This window comes from Alexandromys fortis, unplaced genomic scaffold (assembly GCF_014885135.2).
Source record: "Alexandromys fortis isolate MF-2015 unplaced genomic scaffold, M_Fortis_MF-2015_v1.1 scaffold_151, whole genome shotgun sequence".
Lineage (NCBI taxonomy): Eukaryota > Metazoa > Chordata > Mammalia > Rodentia > Cricetidae > Alexandromys > Alexandromys fortis.
Window position 1 is genome coordinate 3,363,257 of NW_026068043.1, and position 18,914 is coordinate 3,382,170.

At 48.0% G+C, this 18,914-nt stretch overlaps 1 protein-coding gene across 9 annotated transcripts in view; it reads left to right on the top strand.

Moving 5' to 3' along the window:
• The window catches only part of Auts2 (activator of transcription and developmental regulator AUTS2), a 1,106,765-nt gene that overhangs the window by 997,233 nt on the left and 90,618 nt on the right, over nucleotides 1-18,914 (top strand). For all 9 annotated transcript variants that reach the window (XM_050166142.1, XM_050166146.1, XM_050166147.1 and 6 more), the window contains exon 6: nucleotides 7,284-7,335. In XM_050166142.1, the coding sequence (XP_050022099.1) occupies nucleotides 7,284-7,335 (52 nt within the window). The remainder of the gene's footprint in view (nucleotides 1-7,283; nucleotides 7,336-18,914) is intronic.

An 18,914-nucleotide genomic window follows, 5' to 3' on the forward strand; every position in this document is an offset into this window, starting at 1 on the left:
TTACATAGCCTAGGCTGGCCCAGAACTTCTGATTCTCCTCCCTCAGCTTGAGTCCATGTTTTTACAAAATCACCTCTTTGCAAGTCTTTTGATATAGCTCAGAATCTGAAAGTGATGTTAAGAAGCCAGAAATATTTCGTACATTAAGCCTTTGAACTGTAAAAGGCATAATGACTTCCAGACTTGGACCAAAAATCTTCCAAAATAGGGCCAGATATAGTGGTCCATGTCTGTAATCCCAGCGTTGGGAAGGAAGGAAGCAGGGGGATGGCCAGTTGGTACAGAGGTCTGCCTGGGCTACATAGTGAGATACTGTCTTAATAAAACATTGTGAAATGCCCAATTAGGAAGATTGGGAAAGGGACTGAATTTCAGAGCTGTAGAAGAAGGCTGTGAGTTCAAGGTCACCCTTGGCTACGTAGAGTTTCAGGCCTGCTGGAACTATAGGCCACCTTTCCTCAAAGTGGGTAGTCAAACTCATTTTCCCCAAGCTTCTCATGCTGCCCTTTCCTAGAGCAGTAAAACACCAAAAGACCTCTTATTTTCAAAATTAACTTTGCTAAAGGGACAGAATATGTCTCTGTGAAGCAATTACCCACCCCCCCATTTTTTCTTTGAAAAGTTTTTTTTTTTAAATTCATTACCTTTATTCATTTATTCTGTGTGTCCATGGGGAGGTCCAAGGACAACTTGCAGGAGTCGGTTCCTGTCTTACAGGAAGTGAGCCCCAGACCTCCAATTCTAGTTGTCAGGCTTGGTGGCAAGCGCCTTTACAGTGCAGAGCCATCTTGCTGGCCCCTTTGAAAATGTCTTTTTATTTGTTTATTCATGAGGTTCTTGGCATCAGCTGTGGTGAAGTAACTTAAAAAAGATGAGATATGTACATCTTACTATTATTTTACTGAATCATTTTACTAACGTGGGTCTCCTCCTTGTGCCCCAGATCATTCTGGAACTCACTTTCCTCCATTTGTGCCTCCAAGTACTGGGGTGTCCAAACATTCAGTGCTGTGACATAGGGATATGGGTGTCTTTCTTAAGCCCTTTCAATGACATCTCTGTGGAACACATCTCTCTGAAGGATCCCTTTGTCCATCTTTTTTCTTCTCTCGCCACGTTTCCTGGGTCGCAGTGGCATTTGAGGGAACTGGATCTTCTCTCTTGCTTTTCACCCACAGTGCATGTTACAGCCCAGGCCTCCCTTGCCTGCACTCTTTGGGTTTGTCTCCGTGGATTTTGGTCCAAGGAGAGAGACCTCATCAGCTTGCAGGGTTGGAGTCAAAGCTACAGATGCATTAATTCATCCGTCCCCCTGGCACGACTCACTTCCTTCACGGGGCCACGGGTGTCAGGACAGGGAGTAAAACAGGAGGTCCGAAATGCCTTAGGAAGTGTCACGTTTGGGGAGTGGACAGACAGCTTAGTAAGGAGTACTTGTTGTTTTTGCCAAGGGCTGGGGTTTGGTTCCCAGCACCCAAGTCAGGTCACTTGCAGCTCCAGGGGACCTGGCCTCCAGGGGACTGGAACACGGGTAGCATATGGGCACACACACACACACACACACACACACACACACAAGGTGGTGTGGGGAGAGGGAGGGAAGAAAGAGGGAAGAAGGGAGAGGGAGAGAGAGGGGAGAGAGAATGTTATACATACTTAAAAATGAAGAGAAGGGCTGTGTGTTATGGCAGAAGGTGAGTGGCTCAAATGGCTGAGGGCGCCGTTAGTGATCATCCATCCATCCATCCATCCTCCTCCCTTCCAGGGCGGTTAGCTGGGCTCCAGGGGACATTGTGGTGACAGGTGACACAGTTACTCTACTCATAGAATGGAGCTTTGGAGTGTTTTTTCCTCTGTTTTTCCCTTTGCTGGACGAAAGGAGAAGAAGCATCAGACACCACTTGGTGGGTGTGAATGTGTACACAAATCGAACAGTTTGAGGAATTGTGCAACATGAAAAGATGTCTAAGTGACCACTTTGTAAAGCCTAACACTGCTTGGGTCTGTGATACATGGGGTGGAGGTTAAATCGAGACCTTTTTGTTCTAGACTCTGATCCCCTCCCCCTCCGTGTCTAACAATGAAATAATTATTTTGTATTGGGCACCCACTATTTGTCCCACTGTCTACCTAAGATCTACCACCCTGGACGTTCATTGCCCTTTCAGAACCTGCTCTTTGCATTTGCGACTGGCCTAGATGCAATTCAACCCCAGGCTGCGGGGCCTAGTAGCCTTTCCTTGGTTTAGCACAAATCTCGGAAGCCCTAACTGCAAAGGGAGTGGAGTTTCGCGGTTCCTGCCCGCGGGGAAAGGCGCCAAGGGGACCAGGGGCCCGATCCGCTACCGGAGGCGGGATGTAGTGGGAGCCACAGCTGTCAGTGTCGCACCCAGGGACTGCGCCCCCGCGGGGCCGACCGGGCGCCAGGGCGGAGAGGAGGGGCGGCGAGGGGCGGGGCGCGCGGGGCGGGACGGAGGAGGGGCGGTGGCACCGGCTGGCGGCTCCGGCTGGGCGCGCCGAGAAGTCCCGCTCCGAGAGCCGCGAGCGCCTGGAGTAAGGCGCGCTCAGTACAATCCGGGGAGCGAAGTCCAGAGCGCCAGAGCTAGGGCGGGAGAAAGGGGTGTCCCCGCGTCGCCACCAGGGACCCCTTTCCCTGCCACGATCCAGCCCCGGGTAGCCGGTGGCGCTGGCGGCGTGCCGCCGATGGAGTTCACTTGAGCCGGGAACAGGCGGGAGAGGCAGGCCGGAGCAGAGCTAGTCCGCGCCCCGCAGCAGCTTCAACCACAGCTCTCCGCACCGCACGCGGGCAACACCCGCGGCCGATCGCCACCCCCGGAGCGTCTCTGTGCCACGCCGCGGCGGACCCAGAACCCATCAGATCACCCCGCGGCGCTGCCGTACAGGCGGCACCCGCTGTCGGGGAGCCCGAGGCGGCCGCCGGGGAGCAGCTTTCGCCGCTGCCTCCGAACGCCCTCCTCCTCCCTCTCCCTCCTCCCTCCCTCCGCACATGGTCTCCTTTGTCCTGTCGCCGCCGCAGCCGCCTCGATCTTAGCTACGCGCGCCACGGCGGCGGCTCCTGGGCCGCTGTTCTTCAGCTCTGCCCGGTCCCCAGGGCGCACCAAGTTGAGCCCTTGGTCTGATCCAGCCGGTCCCCCGCGCGCCCCGCAGGAGCCACCCGGAGAGCGCGCGGGCCGGCCCCCTCCCCATCTCCCTGCCACCCGCCCTGGACTTGGCTGCATTGGATGTGCGCGCGCGGTGCTGACTCCCGGCTGCCGCGGAGGAGCCGGGTGCTGCTGCTGCTGCGGCCGCTGCTGCTGTTGCGGCTCCGATTCGGATTTGGTTCGCGTGCCTCGGCTTTGAGACTTTGGAGAGGAATTAGCAAAACACACAGACTTGTGGACCTAGCCGGGCCGGCTGGAGTTGGGCGTTTTCTTTGCTGTGGGTTTTGGTTGCTCTCTCCGGGTAGTGGTGTGTGGTGATCCAGCCGGAGGGAACCCGGCGGAGGAACCAAACCATGAACTTGGGGTTGACAAGACCGCTGAACCCCTGGCGACCAGGTAATGTTTTCCCCGCACCCCTGGGGGGTGGGGTGGGATGACTCAATTGCTCGCTGCCTGCGGTTGCGGGGGAGGAGGCAGGGGTCGAGGGGTCTTTTGTTGCGGCCGCCGCTGGGCCAGGGTGGTAACAGGGGCGGGCTGCTGGCGTCTGGCGGGCCCGGCCTCTCTCCCCCACCCCTCCCCCGCTCCCCTTTGTACTTTCCAGGCTCCCTTCACCCGCTGGGCTCGGCCGGCTAGGTGAGCCACGAGCGCCTGCCCGGGAAGCCCTGGCCGATAGAGACGATCCCACCTCCGGGGAGGGGACCCATGCTTCCCCAGTGAGATCCACTAGACCCCAAGCTGGAATGCCTGCGTCCGCTTGGGCTAGGAAGGGCTCCCTGGCTCGGTGCTGCCTGCTGACGGGTCACTGTCCCCCCGCACTGATCTCCGGGTCCCCGCCCTCCTTCTTGTGCGCACGCGGAGCCCGAGGAAGCGAAGAGCCTGGCTGGTGCAGGAACTCACCGGCGCTTAAGTTTCCAAGAGGATTGTCTTGGCTGCTCCCGAAGTCCTTCTTACTGTTGGTGCGGCTTTGGAGGGCCGCCTCGGTGATCCGAGTTTTAAGGGGATCCGGGTGCAGCTCCAGACGTTTGGGACTCACCCGTGTGTGCGGGCGGTTTTTATTTCTTTATTTTTATTCATTTTCCTTATTAGCCAACCTGCTTGACTTAACTTTTCTTTCCACGCCAGCTACAGCTTCTAGAGCATAGCAAGTATTGATATAAAGGCAAATAACACGCATTTACCTTCCCGGAAAAATGCCTTACAGAGCTTGTTTCTCTGGGAATTGTAGACACAGCCTCTAAGTGTATAAAGCCCATCAAAGTCAAGACGAGGAAACGAAATGGCAACGGAGACATTAAAATGTGAGCAGCTGAAGGTACTGGGTGCTGGAGAGATGAGGGAAGACACCCGGTGCGCCTGCCGCTAGATTCACCGCACCTGCATTAGTCGTTGTGAAATTAAAAAGAAAAACTGGTTAGGGAAATGATTCAAGTCATAGAGGGAAATGTACTTTTTTCTTTTAAAAGTAACAAAATGAACACGTCTCCACAATTAAGGAGCCAAGGAACCCAGCGATTTGTCCAAACGATTTATAAAAAAAAAAAAAGTACATGTTTATGTATGTGGAGGGTATATGACGAGGTCAGAGGACAACTTTGAGGAATCCGTTATTTCCTTCCTCCTTTATGTGGGTGCAGTGATCGAATTGAGGTCGGCAGACTTGGCAACAAACACACTTACCTGCTGAGACATCACACCCACTCTGCACGAATGATTTTTAAAAGTGTGAAAGGAAGGAAAGTTCCTTGAAGAAGGAGCTATGCGAAATTTGCACCTATCAAGACTTTGCCCAGGGGGCTCCCGAGGAATTTGGATGAAGGTGGTCCACGAGGCCAGATGGGAGAACAAGGGACCAGAAGGACTTTTTCCCCAAGCCACCTAGACATGTGTACCTTTGGTGGTTTTGCTTTTTACAAAGGAGGCCTTTTTTGAGACATCTCTTTAATACAAGGCTCGCGAGAGACAATTCAGCATTTTGTGGCGGATATCAGTAAATTGAAGGGTTCAAAAAGCTTCCGTTAGAAGGCATTGCTCTGAGCGTCCTGAATATCCATCGGACATGTTTCCTTGATGCTGGACACAGCAGCATCAGGTCCTCTGGGTCACTTGGCTATCTACTTGAGAGTATACTCAGCGCCGGCCCCGTGGTGCTCACAAAGGGGGCCGAATCACAGGGGCTGCCACCTACAGCCTAATCCTGCCCTGACTTCCATACCCAGAGCTACTGAAAATGCAACCTTAACCAGTTGCTTCCCCCAGCTATGCTTTTTGTCGTTTTGGAAAAGCAGTAATTTAAAAAAGAAAAAAACCCAAACCTATTTATGTATGCCGTTAGTCTCACTGTACCAGAAAACCCCCAATTTTCCGAGTGATATTTTAGTTTTGTAAAATAATTGAAGAGACAGGGTGTTGCTTGTGTGTGCATGTGTGTAGTTTTTTTCTTTCAAAAAACATTAACTCCATTTTAGTTTTGAAGCCATGACTTGCTAATGAGCAATCTAAGAGCAATTAACAGTGTTTTCAGAATGAGGAAAACTCTTTAAATTGCTAGATTTTAAACGAAGTGTAGACATCGCTTTCCTGTGTGGGTATAGTAACACCTCTGGTGCAGCAGAGAAATCCCGTGCTTTGTCAGACTCACACGTCTCTGCATGCCCTGTGGATCTCTTGGTCTGTTTGGTGCTGAACACCCTCCCGAAGACTTTCTCTGTGGCTCATTTTTATGAAATGCTACTATAACGTAATATAATTTCATTTAGTGTTTCTTACGATGTGAGGACAGCTACGTCTGCATTTTATTCTTCCTACAAAAGTAGAGGGTGGAATCTCTATATGGTTTTTCACATGTGAATGCGATTGAATCCTTATTTTGTACAATTTTGCCCTTGATCCTATTAATCCTCTGAACCCACCCCTGCAGCAGGAAGATTAGAATTAAAATAAATGAGAACCAGCCATAATAAAAAAAATAGGTTAGGTCTTTTTATATCCCTGGCCTTGTGAACTGGAACATTTCCCTCAGTTATACACAGAAATATTTCATCTCCATCAATGTAGCATTGAAAGACTACATAGAATATCTTCTTTGTCCCCCAAAGCCAGCCCAAGTTTCCTCGCCCCTGTTCCCCATATTTCTTTCTCTCATATTTATTGAATGTTCTGTGCCTTGCTTGGTCAAATTTATGCATTTCTTTATAAAACATGAAAGATAAGAGTTTTCTCATTAGGGGTTATAAGTCAAACACAGTATAAATGTAGGTGGGCCTTGACGTTTCCAAGGGGTATCTTCAAATCAGAACAGTGAACTTACTAATTTTGCCTTTTTTCTAAGTCCTAGAAATAAGCAATAAATCGTCAACATTACTGCCTCTTCCACGAAACCGACTACTCACCGTTGATTTCCCAGCACATTAGTATATGTTTTAAATTGACTTTCATCTTGCTATTTAAACAAGCTATTGACTTCCCTCATGCCAGTGTAATAATTAGCAGACATGATCTCTGAAAAACACGAAAAGGAAGTAACCCTGGTGGCATAATGGCCAGGTTTTAAACAGGGTCAACCCTCATCTGAAACACTGAGGTTGGCCTGGTTACTGTGAGAAACCCTGAACATCGGGGTCATCGAAACACCTTCAAAAACAAATTAATTTCTGGGTATAATGGTTGACACTTTAGTGAGGAAAAGCTTAATGTCCAAAAAAATACAGATTTCTAATTTGTAGAAGAAAATTGAAAAACAGAAAATCTAGTGGCAAAAAAAAAAAAAACAAACCCAAAAGCCATTTTCAAAATAATGATCTGTCAACGGAATTGGTAAATCATTTGTGAATTAGCTAAATTGCCTTGTGGACCATTTCATAGAAATATGTTTTGCACCGATAATATGTCTAATAAGGACACGTTTTGAAAATCAGATTTTTTTCCCCCCTCTTTCCCCAATAAATAGCTGCAGTGCAGGCCTTCCTCTCGCAGTCAACCAGCACCACCTTATGGAGGATTTGGGGAAATTACGGGCTCTTATATTTTCCTAAAATATTGTCAATTGATTTAAAATCATAGCAACCCAGGATGCTGTTGGATGATGGTCTTTGCTGACAGTCTTCACGCCTTCTTGTTTTTCAGGCATCAGATGCTAGCTCCGAAAAACTCTTCAACACTGTTCTTATAAACAAAGGTAAGACCCCCCCCTTTATTAATCTAAATGGTGGCTTTAAAATAAATATGCATCTCATTGCCATTGTCTGAGAAGAAGGAGAGAAGGAAAATCCATGTGGTCTTTTTTGTCTTCACGTTTTGTGCTTTGGCGCGCTGTGCAATCTGGATGTTTTTGAGATGAGGGAGGGAAAGTTCACTTTGAAAGAATTTACCGATTCCTTGTTTAAATTGATCGGTGGTGTTAATTTCATGTAGGCAGCTGCGCAATCGAGGGGAATATTTTTACAACGTCTTGATTGCTGGTTATCAACTTCCGGCAGTCGGGAGCATTATAAATAGTACATGTGGACCTCAGGCGGTAATAACCAGCGGGGGGGGGGGGTGTTTAGTATACACGGCATCATAGCCATAAGCCAACCTTTCTGCTCTGGGCTCTCTGTAAAGTTAATAAATGTGCAAGAGGGCAGAATTTAATTACGCACTTCCCCATTTATTTCTTGCAAACCTCAGTCCAAAGAGTAAGAAAGGCTAATGATGCCGAGATGCATCTGGGGAAGACTCACCCTAAATAACTGCCCGGAGGTTTCTTAGCAGTCTTCCTCTTGCAGAAGTGTCTTTAGCCACAATGAAATTTAGGGGAGTCTCCTTGCACTGGCTTCGATTGGTGTGTCATCTGAGTGATGCAAGGGACAGCCATCCACCTTCCCCTTCCCGCTATAGAGCCTGACTTAGGGGCTTGCAGGATAACTATTGCTACATGATTGCCAAGTAAAGATGTGCTGGCCTGTGGGACTCTCTGTATCACTAAGGATGCCTGGGAGTGCTGGACCTGCACTGGATCAGGAGTTAGGTGCTCATGGGCTGAAATGGGAGACCATTTCAGCAAACAGTTTTATTTCATTTTTCAAATTTTTAATTTTTGTTCTTTTTGCTTAGTAGTTAGTAAGAGGTCTGTGTACAGTTAATTTGTGCTCTCCCATTATTTTGAAATTGAACCTACCTTGATTTTTAAACAGTACATTATATTCGAAGTTGTCCCCAGGGCCTGTGTGCTTAGAACTTTGCCCGGACTCTCAGAATTAATGTCATATTGAATATGATCTTGAATTTTAATTGCATGATACGATTCCAGCTTTATATTTCATCATATTTTTAATGACCTGAGAAGTTTGTATAAATTAGTTATTCATAATTCTAAAAGCCCAGTGAAAGCTGATGTGGGTTCTTGACAGCACGTCTCCCTCAATGGTAGGAACATATGATTGCTTGCTGATCCTGTTGTTGAGAGGGAAGAATTAGTGGGCCTTGGAGGTGTCCTTGATTTAAAGTAAAAGGAAAGGTAACAGGAGAGGGAACTGAGGTAGGGCAGGTCACTCACTACCCAAAGCAGTTTGTATGATTCTCTGACCTTCCCAACCTTGGCACACACACCTCCAGTCACCTGGGACAGGGTATTTATTTATTTATTTATTTATTTATTTATTTATTTATTTATTTATTTATTGTGCTAAGTTGCTATGGCCCTTTCTAAGCTCTGGGTTTGGCTCCAATTGCAACTTGAGGAGGAAAACCCAGACTGATGGCTGAGCCCCTTCTCTCCCTCCTTCCTGTCTCTTCTCTCTCTTTCCCATCCCACCCCCAGCCCCGAGTTTCCAGTCAGGCACTTCCCGTGTTCTTATTTGTGTTTGCTTCCACTGAGTGATGTGTGGCGTCAATTTGGCAGTGCACAGCCATGCCCCTGACCGGGTGCCTTTCTTCTGAGCTGCTTTTCTGAGAGAAGTGAGGGGTGATTTCATTTGCCTTGAAAAGATTAAGGTTTCTTTGTATATACTAAAATCAACACAGGCTTTTCTCCTAAGCTTTGCTTGGGAAACGTACACAAATAAGCATTTTAGTTGATGACGGATTATTCCTTGGCCCCTTATTTCCATCAAAATGGCCTTCCTTTCCTCTCCTGGAGTTTCCCCTTAATGCCTTATGCTAATTTCCCATGGTAGCGTGAATGACAAGCTCCCGAATTGGTGTGCAAGTACAGGTGTTGCTGAAGTAGGTACCTGGTACTCAACCCTTTCTCCCTGGAGAAGGAGACTGGGGGATGCTGCGGGGGGGGGGGGGTCTCAAACAGCTTAGCAGAGTTTTCAAATTGCTAAATATCAGGAAAACAACTATCTCCACCCCACCCCACCCCCAAAAAAAAGATCACTGTGTAGAATTGATGTCGGTAACTCCTGGGAGACAGGTGCAGTGGGTGTCGCTAGGCACATGTGGTTTGGTGTCTGCTTTTACTCCTGGTAGTAGCAGCGGTGTTACTGGATATATGGCGGACAGGTCCTTCAGCTGTCGTCTTCTCTCGCATCAAGTTCAAGTAAATATGAAAAGCCGGCTTGCTTACCTAAAAGTCAGTCAGGTCTCTCTGTGTGTATGTACGTATGTATACATGCACGCACGCACGCACACACTCTGTCTTAAAGCTTTGCAAGAAAGGACAGGTTTACACCAGGTAACAGACACAGCAGGGACGTTCTTAAAGGCCTTCTCTTACTGGGTACATTAACAAGGGTGTTAGGGAGTCCCACGTTGGCAATCTTGAGGGTCATGTTCAAAGCCACATATCACCCCCTCATCTCCACAGGAGCCTGGCAGTCTTCTGGTTTCAGAGTAGCAGGCTTAGCTGGGAAGGTTATGCCTCCAAGCCTGGTGGTCTGGTGGGTGTGCGGATTTGGTCCATAAAATTTCACTGTTGGAGGGCAGCAGTAAGCTCACTGGCTGATTGGGCCAGGGACTCTGGAGTTGGCAACTCTGGTGTTGGCCTGCTCAGCTTCAAGACAGAGCCCCAGGCTGTAACAGCAAGGGGCCCTGGCTCAAGTCCATCCCTCAGCTTGTGTGCTTGAACAAGCCATTTAGCCTCTGCAGGTCAGAGTTTTCAATCCTACGTAAATCTAGTTCTGGGCCAGCATCTCCAGTTGGGATAAAACCGTTAATTGGCGAAGGGCATGGGTCGGAACAGACAGGGGGATGATGAAGATGTTTACTGTAACTTACCAATTGATTTTTGTTGAAGTGTTCCTGTGTTGTATAGACTCGATCCAATTCAGTGGAGTAAGACCCCACATAGGTGTTCCAAAATGTTGCTTCTTTTGATGCCTTTTATTTCCAGTTTTACAAGTTAATCAGGTGGCGTGTGCTTGCTTATATACGGAGCATAATCAGTGAGAAGGAGCCTTTCAATAGAGGTGTGGAGCCCCAGCCTACAAATCAGGATTATTGCTATAGACTTAAAAAAAAATAGCTCAACTTTAATCAAGGTCATAGTTGCCTTATCTAATCTCAGTGTGTTTAAATGTTTACAGGATGTTCATGTGAATTTTATGAATCCTTCTGTCTTTGTGATTCAACCATCTGCCAAAGGAAAAAATGAGTTTTCCCATTGAGACAGAAGCAGAGAGAGACTGACTGACTTATTGCACCTGTGCTGTGAGCTGAACAGCTATGGGAGCAGTAGACTCTGTAATTCCCCAACTTCTGGAGCACATTGTACTTAAAAAAGGAGCTTCTGTGAGTAGAAGGACAGCTTAGTAGGGAAAGTTCTTGCTTTGTAAGCATGAAGACCTAAATTAGAATCCTCAGAACCCTTGTTTAAAAGCCAGATATGATGACCAACTCCTGCTGTCCCAACAGTGGGGAGGCAGAAGCAGGAAGATCCTTGGGGTCAGCATAGCCTACTTGGACGCTTTCAGGCAGAGAGATTCTGCCTCAAAAAAAAAAAACAAAAACAAACAAACAAAAAAAAAAAAAACAAGGTAGAGGCCTGTGAGATGACTCAGTGAGTAAAAGCACTTTTCACTCAGGTGTAGCAATCTGAATTCAGTGCCTTGAACCCATGAAAGGCTGGCAGTAGAGACCCAATTCCATAAAGTGGTCCCCCTGCCCACAGTTGCTGTGTATGGCACACCCACTTGTGCTCAAAAGTGCACTGACAATAACAACAACAATAGAGTGGATACAGATTGAGGAAGATGCCTGATCCCAGCTTTTAAGTTTACACACACACACACACACACACACACACACAAATACACACAAAAGAATTTTGTAATTGATTCAACGTGGCCAATATTTATTATGTTTTGTTTGTGTGTTTGTTTGATGTTTGGAGTTAGTTTTTCTGTATAGCCCTGACTATCCTGAAGCTTGCTCTGTAGACCAGGCTGGCCTCAAACTCACAGAGATCTGTCTGCCTCTACCTTCCAAGTGCTGGGATTAAAGGAATATACCACCACTACCTATTAATAGTAATAACTATTACTATTACTTTATTTGGTTTGTCAAGACAGGGTTTCTCTGTATAATAGCCCTGGCTGTCCTGGAACTCACTTTGTAGACCAGGCTGCCCCTCCTTTAGGATTTACTTTTTATTTTTAATTATTTATCTGTGAATGGGTTTATACACATGGATACAGTGCCCAAAGAGGCCAGAAGAGGGCATTGAATACCTGTAGCTGGAGTTACCGGTGATTTTGAGCTGCCCCAGGTGGGTTCTGGGAATCAGATCCTCTAAAGAGCAGGATGCAGTCAACTGTTGAGCCATCTCTTCTTTTCCTGTTATCCTTTCTCACTTCTCATAGCTCCTCCTCTGCAGTTTGGCCTCCTGGGTGTGTAGGCAGGTGCACACACATCCATCCTGCCAAGAGAATTAACCTCATCCCAGGCCCTTCAGTCTCTGTAGAGCAGAGCCTCCTGGAGAAGGCAAGGAAGGAGAAGTGATGAGTCCTGTCTGCTTCCTCCCAGCCTGGTTGTGGGGCCTGTCTCAGCTAGGAGAGGAGGACCTCCTTTCGCCTCACAGTCCCTCTCTCAGGACTCCTCCTGACCTCTCTCAGGACTCCTCCTGAAGCCAAGGCAGGCTGCAGGGAGAACATGCAAGAAGTGTGTTTGACTGACACACACACACACACACTCCCACAGACACACCCACCTTTGTGCCTGCTTCATTAACTTCTCCTGAGCTGACATGGATAAATGTCTACACTCGATAGGGCACCAACAACTGACCAGAGTAATGAAGGATTTACCAAGGTCCTACTTGGTGAACTAATTAGTTTATTGGCCTTACTTATAAAACACAGATGAGGGATTATTTGCTGGAATGTCTGTGACCCTAGAGCAGCTACATCACCACAAAATCCCACCTTATCATGGATGACGATGGAGTCTCCCAATCCTCCATGATCCCTTGCGGCTGAAGGGAGTAATGGCTAAATCCCTGGATGAGGTCCTTTGACCCTCCTATCCTCCTCCTAAGGCTATTAACAGCTCGGCTGACAATCACCAAAAGACCTAGCTACCACTGTATATTGTTCCCCACCAGTAAGTTGCCATGACTACCAGGCGAGGTAAGCGATGCTCCAAACTGGATGTGGGATGATCCTGTTATGCCCAGAGGTGTTTTGTTTTTTCTTCCTTCCTTTCTTTTTTTAAAGTCAAAATACAGCAGTCCCACCGTGGAGACTTAGATCCTGTTAGGGAATATCCCCCGAGCTAGTTTGAAGAGGAGCTGTAACTCTCTAAGGGTGTCTGTGAGGGTGATGGTGGGGAATAATCTCGGGAGGGTAGAGGCCTCCGAATCTTGTGATGAGCATGGCTTGTCCTCAGGAAGGTGAAGGACCAGTGCCCCACCACCCACCAGCTAGGCAGAATCCTACTTCCTCTCCAGCACCAAATGTGGGGAATTCTAATGGGCGTCCCAGATGGAACGCTTGATCACCCTGAACTCTTCAAGGCCTCAGCATTCTAACTAGAGGCACGCCCTTTTCTGGGGTTGTTGGAAATTGGATTTCCAGTGGGACACAGTCAAGAAGGGTCCCTGTAGTGGTTTAAATGAGAACTGCCTCCATTTTAAAACCTGGTCTCCAGTCGGTGGCAGTGTTTGAGAGGTATGGGGTTGTGGCCTTTGAGATTAAAAGCCTCATGCCACTTCTAGCATGGGCTGTCTTGTTTCGAGCTTGTGGTAAAGGATGATGTGACCTCTCAATATCCTGCTTCAGCCACCATGCTTGCTCCTTGCAGCTAGGCCTCTCCACCAACATGGCTCTCATCCTTCTAGAACCCTAAACCCAAATAAACTTCTCTCCAAGTCGCCTTGGTCACGGTGTTTAGCATAGCAACAGGAAAGTGACTGATACAGGTTTGTTGAATGATTTTGGTGGTTTGCTTTGATCAACATCAGAGACAGCCTTGGTTATTACCTCCTCTGAGATCTTAGGTGAGACCCAGAACATACCACTGGGGCTGGGAGTGTGGCTTGATGTGTGTAGTGCTAACCTCTTACGAGGGAAACCCTGGTTTCCATGCATGGCTCTGTATAAGCTAGGTGTGGTGGCTCATACCTGAAATCTCAGCACCCTAGAGGTGGTAGAAACAGGAGGGCCAGAAATCTGAGATCACCCTCTGCAATATAATGAGTTATAAAATGAGACCAAAACCAACCAGAGGTCCTGTCTCCAAAATAGAGAAACTAAGGTATTGCAAGCAACTTCACGCATAGTAAGTTTCTAATAAGCAACAGTGTTATCTGTACTTGTTAGTTGAAGGAAGAGGATTCTTTAAATAAAAAAAGGCAACATTGTGTCTTGAGTAAAGTCCCTCCCCTAAAGTAGTTACACACCTAAAAAACAATACAGATGATTGTGGAGTAGCTTAAGGAGGGAAATATGATTTAAAACTTAATACCTCTTTATCGTGGACACAGGAGCCCATGTTACCACCCCTTGGGGTGTCTTGGGGTTAGAGTAAGAAAGACTGTCATGTCAATTTCAAACCTGATGGGTGTCACAGTAAACTGAGCCAGGTTTAGTCTCTGCAAATGAGTTCTGTTTTTATCGACTCTGAAATCCCAGATAAGGAGAAGGTAGAATATTCATTTTTTATTTTTCTCCCTTGGGGGGAGTGTGTGTGTGTGTGTGTGTGCTGTTTCAGAGCTGGCTTTCTTGGGGTTTTGAGAGATAGAAATGTCTTACATGTGGAGAATTAAATAGTGTTGAAGGGTAATTGGTGCTTGATGTGAGACAAAGGAGTTAGAAGTAGTTCGTTCTTCTCCCACCCCAAACCACAAATAGCACGCAATCAGGCCCCTTTTGTCATGGAAATTGGCCTTCCTGTGGAAGTCTGACTCTCACATACAGAAGCTCTTGTATAGAATTATTCCTAGAGAATTCTGGGAAACAGATGCCTTGTCCTGCTAGTGTAAAATTACCAGCGGGAGACCAGAAATATTCCACGTGGGGAGAAAGTGCTTCTCTCTGGATACACAAGTGTGTACGCACGTGTGGAAGCCAGATGTCTTTGCAGGGTGTCTTCCCTGCCCATTCTCCACCGTATTGTGTGAGATTGGCTTTCTCACTGGCCCTGGAGCTCACAGATTAGGCTAGGTGGCTGGGGCCCCTCTCCTGTCTTTATCTTCCTAGGGCTGGGATGAATAACTTTTATGTGGGTGCTGGGCATCAAACTCGGGTCCTCATGCTTGTATGGTTAGTTTACAGCCATCTCCCCAGCCTTCTTACTCAGCCATCTCCCCAGCCTTCTTACTCAACCATCTCCCCAGCCTCCTCACTCAATCAATACATTTATCCAGCCACTGCCCCCTGGCCCTCTGAGGGATTTGTGGGTGGGCAGGAAGAGGGAAATAGAGGCAGGAGTTAGATCCCACCGCAAGCATTTAGTTGTAAGTCATTGAGAGCATCTAAGGTGGTATTTGAAGGTCCAGGATTGGCCACCCTGCCACCTTGCAGAAGGAAGAAGGCCAGCTCCTCAGATCATGCGTGTCCCCGTGACCACTCGGGAACCCATCACTACGGAATACATTGTATGTCTGTGGATGTAGAGGCCAGAAATCGACGTTGAGTATTTTTCTCAAGTGCTCTCCACCTTTTGTTTTGAGATGAAGTCTCTCGGTGAGTCTGGCTGCACCGACTAGCCAGTAAGTCCCAGGGATCCACCAGTCTCTGTCTCCCCAGGGCAAAATTACGGAGAGTTTCACCACACTTTCCACTTCAGTGTAGGTGCTGGGGATCCGAACTCTGTGCCTGTTGTGTGGCAAGCACCTTACCAGCTGGGTCATCTCTCCAGCCCCTAGCAGATTCTTTTCATGAGCGTTCAGACACTCTGTGTTTTGTTTCTGAGCCCGCTAGAAAGCCCTTCACTTCCTCTATTGGGCAGTTCCTGCATCCTCTGTCTGAAATAGTTTCCTTCACACCCGGCAGCTTTGCCAGTAAAGCTTGACAGCTCCTCAGCCCCCTTCAGCCCATTCATGGGTATGGGTATGCAATGTCTTTCCTTTAGACACTGATCTAGTGTCTGGTTCCCTGGGAGAGGAAGGCAATCACAGCAGGCCATTGTGATAACAATGATTGCTATTAAAACACCAAGTCTGTGTTGCAGACAGACACCAAAAGGTGTTGAAGACCAAAGCCTCCTTCCTCTTTAGTGAGGCTTCCTAACACTTCTTCCAGCCCTAGGCGTGGCTTCCTTCCTACAGGAAAGCCTGTGGGCTATCCCATGCTTCTGGGTTCTTCCTATAGAAAAGCCTGTGGGCTATCCCATGCTTCTGGGTTCTTCCTCCAGGAAAGCCTGTGGGCTATCCCATGCTTCTGGGTTCTTCCTCCAGGAAAGCCTGTGGGCTATCCCATGCTTCTGGGTTCTTCCTCCAGGAAAGCCTGTGGGCTATCCCATGCTTCTGGGTTCTTCCTCCAGGAAAGCCTGTGGGCTATCCCATGCTTCTGGGTTCTTCCTCCAGGAAAGCCTGTGGGCTATCCCATGCTTCTGGGTTCTTCCTCCAGGAAAGCCTGTGGGCTATCCCATGCTTCTGGGTTCTTCCTCCAGGAAAGCCTGTGGGCTATCCCATGCTTCTGGGTTCTTCCTCCAGGAAAGCCTGTGGGCTATCCCATGCTTCTGGGTTCTTCCTCCAGGAAAGCCTGTGGGCTATCCCATGCTTCTGGGTTCTTCCTCCAGGAAAGCCTGTGGGCTATCCCATGCTTCTGGGTTCTTCCTCCAGGAAAGCCTGTGGGCTATCCCATGCTTCTGGGTTCTTCCTCCAGGAAAGCCTGTGGGCTATCCCATGCTTCTGGGTTCTTCCTCCAGGAAAGCCTGTGGGCTATCCCATGCTTCTGGGTTCTTCCTCCAGGAAAGCCTGTGGGCTATCCCATGCTTCTGGGTTCTTCCTCCAGGAAAGCCTGTGGGCTATCCCATGCTTCTGGGTTCTTCCTACAGGAAAGCCTGTGGGCTATCCCATGCTTCTGGGTTCTTCCTCCAGGAAAGCCTGTGGGCTATCCCATGCTTCTGGGTTCTTCCTCCAGGAAAGCCTGTGGGCTATCCCATGCTTCTGGGTAATTTCCAGTTTCTGACATCTACAGGAGGGAGAAAAACACGTTGTTTTCTCCCAAAAATGTATGTTTATTTAACTAGGTTTCTTTTCTGCTCCACAATCTGGATTCCATTCAGTCAGTTACCACTCCAATTAACTAACAATTATTTAACATTAACAGTAATTACAGACGCCAGTTAAGCGCCTACAGATGTCAACTGTTAGCCTTGTACCTAATCACTCAATGAAACGGAGAAAGTTCAACAAACATCAATTAGCCCAGCAATTAGTATGAGTTAGCAAAGAGCGCGTTATCATGTGTGTGCTGATTCCATTTATTTTCTTTTGGCAGTAAACTACACACGCGTATACATATGCACACACATGCGGTGAGTCCCTCAGATAAGATAAAAACTATTGTTTTACAGCTTACGTAAGAACCGTTGCCTGGCCTGGGCCTAAGTCAGAGTGTTCTACCCTGGAATTTATTTAGCAAACAAAATTGGTCTCGATGTCTCTAAGAACCCAGTGCCGCTCAGGCTTCGGAAGCAGCTTTGGCGAGCTAGGAATCCAGTAAACAAACTGTGAAAGAAAATGCTAGAAGACGTCAGTGGAGAAAATGATAGATTCACACTTGAGCTGGCTGCTCTCTGGGCATCACAGATTTCTCCCCCATTTATTCCTGAACCTGCAACAGAGAGAGTGCAGCGGTGATCTTATTAATTTTATGGTGCCTGAACCTTTCACTCAGCTGTCTTTAGTTAGCCTGGAGTGAACATCAAACCACTTTTACCTCCTTGTCCTGGTCTGTGCTTTAAAAAGTAGGGGCAGTTCTTGTTGGAAGAGAATTTAATTCTCGAATCCACCAGGGAAAACCTGGTCCTGAATTCGCAGCCTTTCAATTGGTATGTACCTGCGTTTTGTGTGTGTGCGTGTGTGTGTGAGGGGGGGCATGAGTACCATATCTTCGAGAGTGTCATACGTGTGTCAGCCTTAGGTGTCAGTTCTGTGTTTACCGCCCTCTTTGTTTGAGACAGGGTCTCTTGTTTGTCACTTCGGCCATCCGGCTAGTTACTCGTGTGCTTTCAGGGATTCTCCCGCCTCTGTCTCTCATCTCACCCATAGGGGCCCTGGGATTATAGACACATGCTACCACATCTAGCTTTACAGGAGTTCTGGGGATCCAAAATCAGGTCCTCATACTTGCCGGACAATCAGACAATCATTTGACCCACCCAGTCATATCTCCAACCCCACCTTGTTTGGGTTCTTTTCTTTTCGCTTTTCTGTTTGTTTGGTTTTGTTTTTTTTTTTTTTTTTTTTTTATTTTTGAGTCCCGGTCTCTCACGTGCCGTGGGCTAGTACTCTAGTACTATTGCAGATAGGCTAGGCTGACTGGCCAGGTGACCCCAGAGACCCAGCTGTCTGTACCCCACCAGTGCTATCAGTGCTATGATTACAAGCCTGTGCCATCATGCCTAGCCCCCCCCCCCTTTTAAGGGTTCAGGAGCTTAAACTCAGCATTTTACCAACTGAGCCAGCCCTCCAGTCCAGCTCTCCCTTTTTCTGTGACTCCTCCCGAGCCCCCTCCATCTCTGCCATTTACACCAAGGTGACTGACTCCCAAGGATTAACTCAGTTTTGCTGGACTTACCAGGAGACCGCATTCCCATGACTGGGTGTTTGGGGATCCTAAGGGGCTGTGTGGCTGCCTCTCCTCCTGGAAATGATTTCCCACAAGCCCCTGAAGCCTGCAGATAGGAGTGGAAGACGCTGGTCCCCTGTGTCACACTCTCCTGGGACTCTATGGGTCTAATGTAGCAAAACTTTCCATTTGGGCAAACCTCCCAAAGCCACCCAGATCTTGTTCTGAGCTCCCCTTGAATCCCTAATCTTTATGATCTCCATAGAGAGAATCCAGAGGAGACTCCTAGAGTCATAGCATAGAAGACACTCAGACTTTACTGTACGGTAACGGAAGACAGGTTCTTAAGCCGTGAGGGTGACTTGTATCCAGCGAGACCCATGTCCAGATATACACCGCAGCAGGTTTCCCAAGACTTTTTTCTTTTTCTGAATCAGGGTTTCTCTGTTTAACAGTCCTGGAACTCACTTTCTAGACCAGGCTGGCCTCGAATTCACAGAGATCCGCCTGCCTCTGCCTCCCAAGTGCTGGGATTAAAGGCGTGTGCCACCCCCCCCCACCCCCGCCCGCCTGCTTTCTTGCTATTTCTAACGTCTCT